The sequence below is a fragment of the Haliaeetus leucocephalus genome, unplaced genomic scaffold, assembly GCF_000737465.1.
Source record: "Haliaeetus leucocephalus isolate CR32 unplaced genomic scaffold, Haliaeetus_leucocephalus-4.0 Scaffold333, whole genome shotgun sequence".
NCBI lineage: Eukaryota > Metazoa > Chordata > Aves > Accipitriformes > Accipitridae > Haliaeetus > Haliaeetus leucocephalus.
In genome coordinates, this window is record NW_010972769.1 from 27527 (window position 1) to 28648 (window position 1122).

A 1122-nucleotide genomic window follows, 5' to 3' on the forward strand; every position below is an offset into this window, starting at 1 on the left:
CCCCCCAACTCACCCATGCTCCAAGGCGATGCGGACAAACCCCTTCCGCCCCAGCAGCTGGAGGGTGAGAGCCCCAGGGTGGGCATCCAAAGATTCAGGGGGCCCCCCCAGGGCAATGACAGCCACTTGCCCCCCACCTTCCCGGCTCAGCAGGTACTCCAGGCTGGACTTCTCCGATGACACCAACCCTGCAACGGGAGGAACCCCGCCGTACCCCAAAATTTAGCATGCTGACGGACCCAGATATCCAGGCTGGGTGCACCCCCAAAATTTAGGGTGCTGGGGGACTTGGGTATTTGCTGAGTGCACCCCCAAAAATTGAGGGTGCTGGGTGACCCTCCAGGCTCAGCACCCTAAGGAGCACCCCAATTCTGGGAGGAAGAGACCTCTCCAAACTTACCTCCGGACATCATATAGTCGCGGAAAAGGGGTAGACGAAACCAACAGGGAAGGGTGAGCAAATGGGGGCGCAGCCCGGGGAAGAGCACCCCAAAACCCGTTGCTTCGGTGCAGAAGTTGGCGAAGGCGCCAGCCGCCAAAACCCCGTGGGGGTGGAAACCGAAGATGTAATTATGACGGGGGTCCAGCTCCGTCGTCCGCACCAGCTAATTTTGGGGGGGACACAGTTTGAGTTTCTTCTAAGGAACCCCAAAGCCTTTTCAAGAGGCCAAAGCCTTCAGAGACCCCCCCCAAATCCTCCTGAGATGCCCCCAAATCCTCTCAAGGATCTCTTCAGGGACCCCCAAAACCCCTCAAGGACCCCCAAAGCCCCTCACACTCCCCTAAAATCCCCCCAGGAACCCTATCAGGTACCCCCAAACCCTCAGAGACTGCCAAAACCCCTCATCCTCCTTAAAATCCCCCCCCAGAGACCCTGCCAGGTTCCCCCAAACCCTCTGAGACCCCCAAAAGCCCTCAGAGACCCCTTGAGAGACCTCCAACCCCCACCATGGCCCCCTAAAACCCCCCTAGGGACCCTATCAGGTACCCCCAAACCCTCTGGGACCCCCAAAACCACTCACACTCCCCTGAAATCACCCCAGGGACCCTATCAGGTACCCCCAAGCCCTCTGGGACCCCTGAGCCCCCTCAAAGACCCCCCAAGGACCTCCCAAAACCCCC

General features: G+C 59.6%; 1 protein-coding gene across 1 annotated transcript in view; it reads right to left on the bottom strand.

Moving 5' to 3' along the window:
- LOC104834306 (2-acylglycerol O-acyltransferase 2-A-like) overlaps nt 1–951 on the bottom strand; it is a 2389-nt gene extending 1438 nt beyond the window's left edge. Inside the window, exons 1-3 of the mRNA XM_010571495.1 lie at nt 943–951; nt 401–605; nt 14–188 (exon numbers count right to left, since the gene is read on the bottom strand). Coding sequence (XP_010569797.1) covers nt 14–188; nt 401–605; nt 943–951 — 389 coding nt within the window. The remainder of the gene's footprint in view (nt 1–13; nt 189–400; nt 606–942) is intronic.
- Between the last annotated feature and the right edge of the window lie 171 nt (nt 952–1122).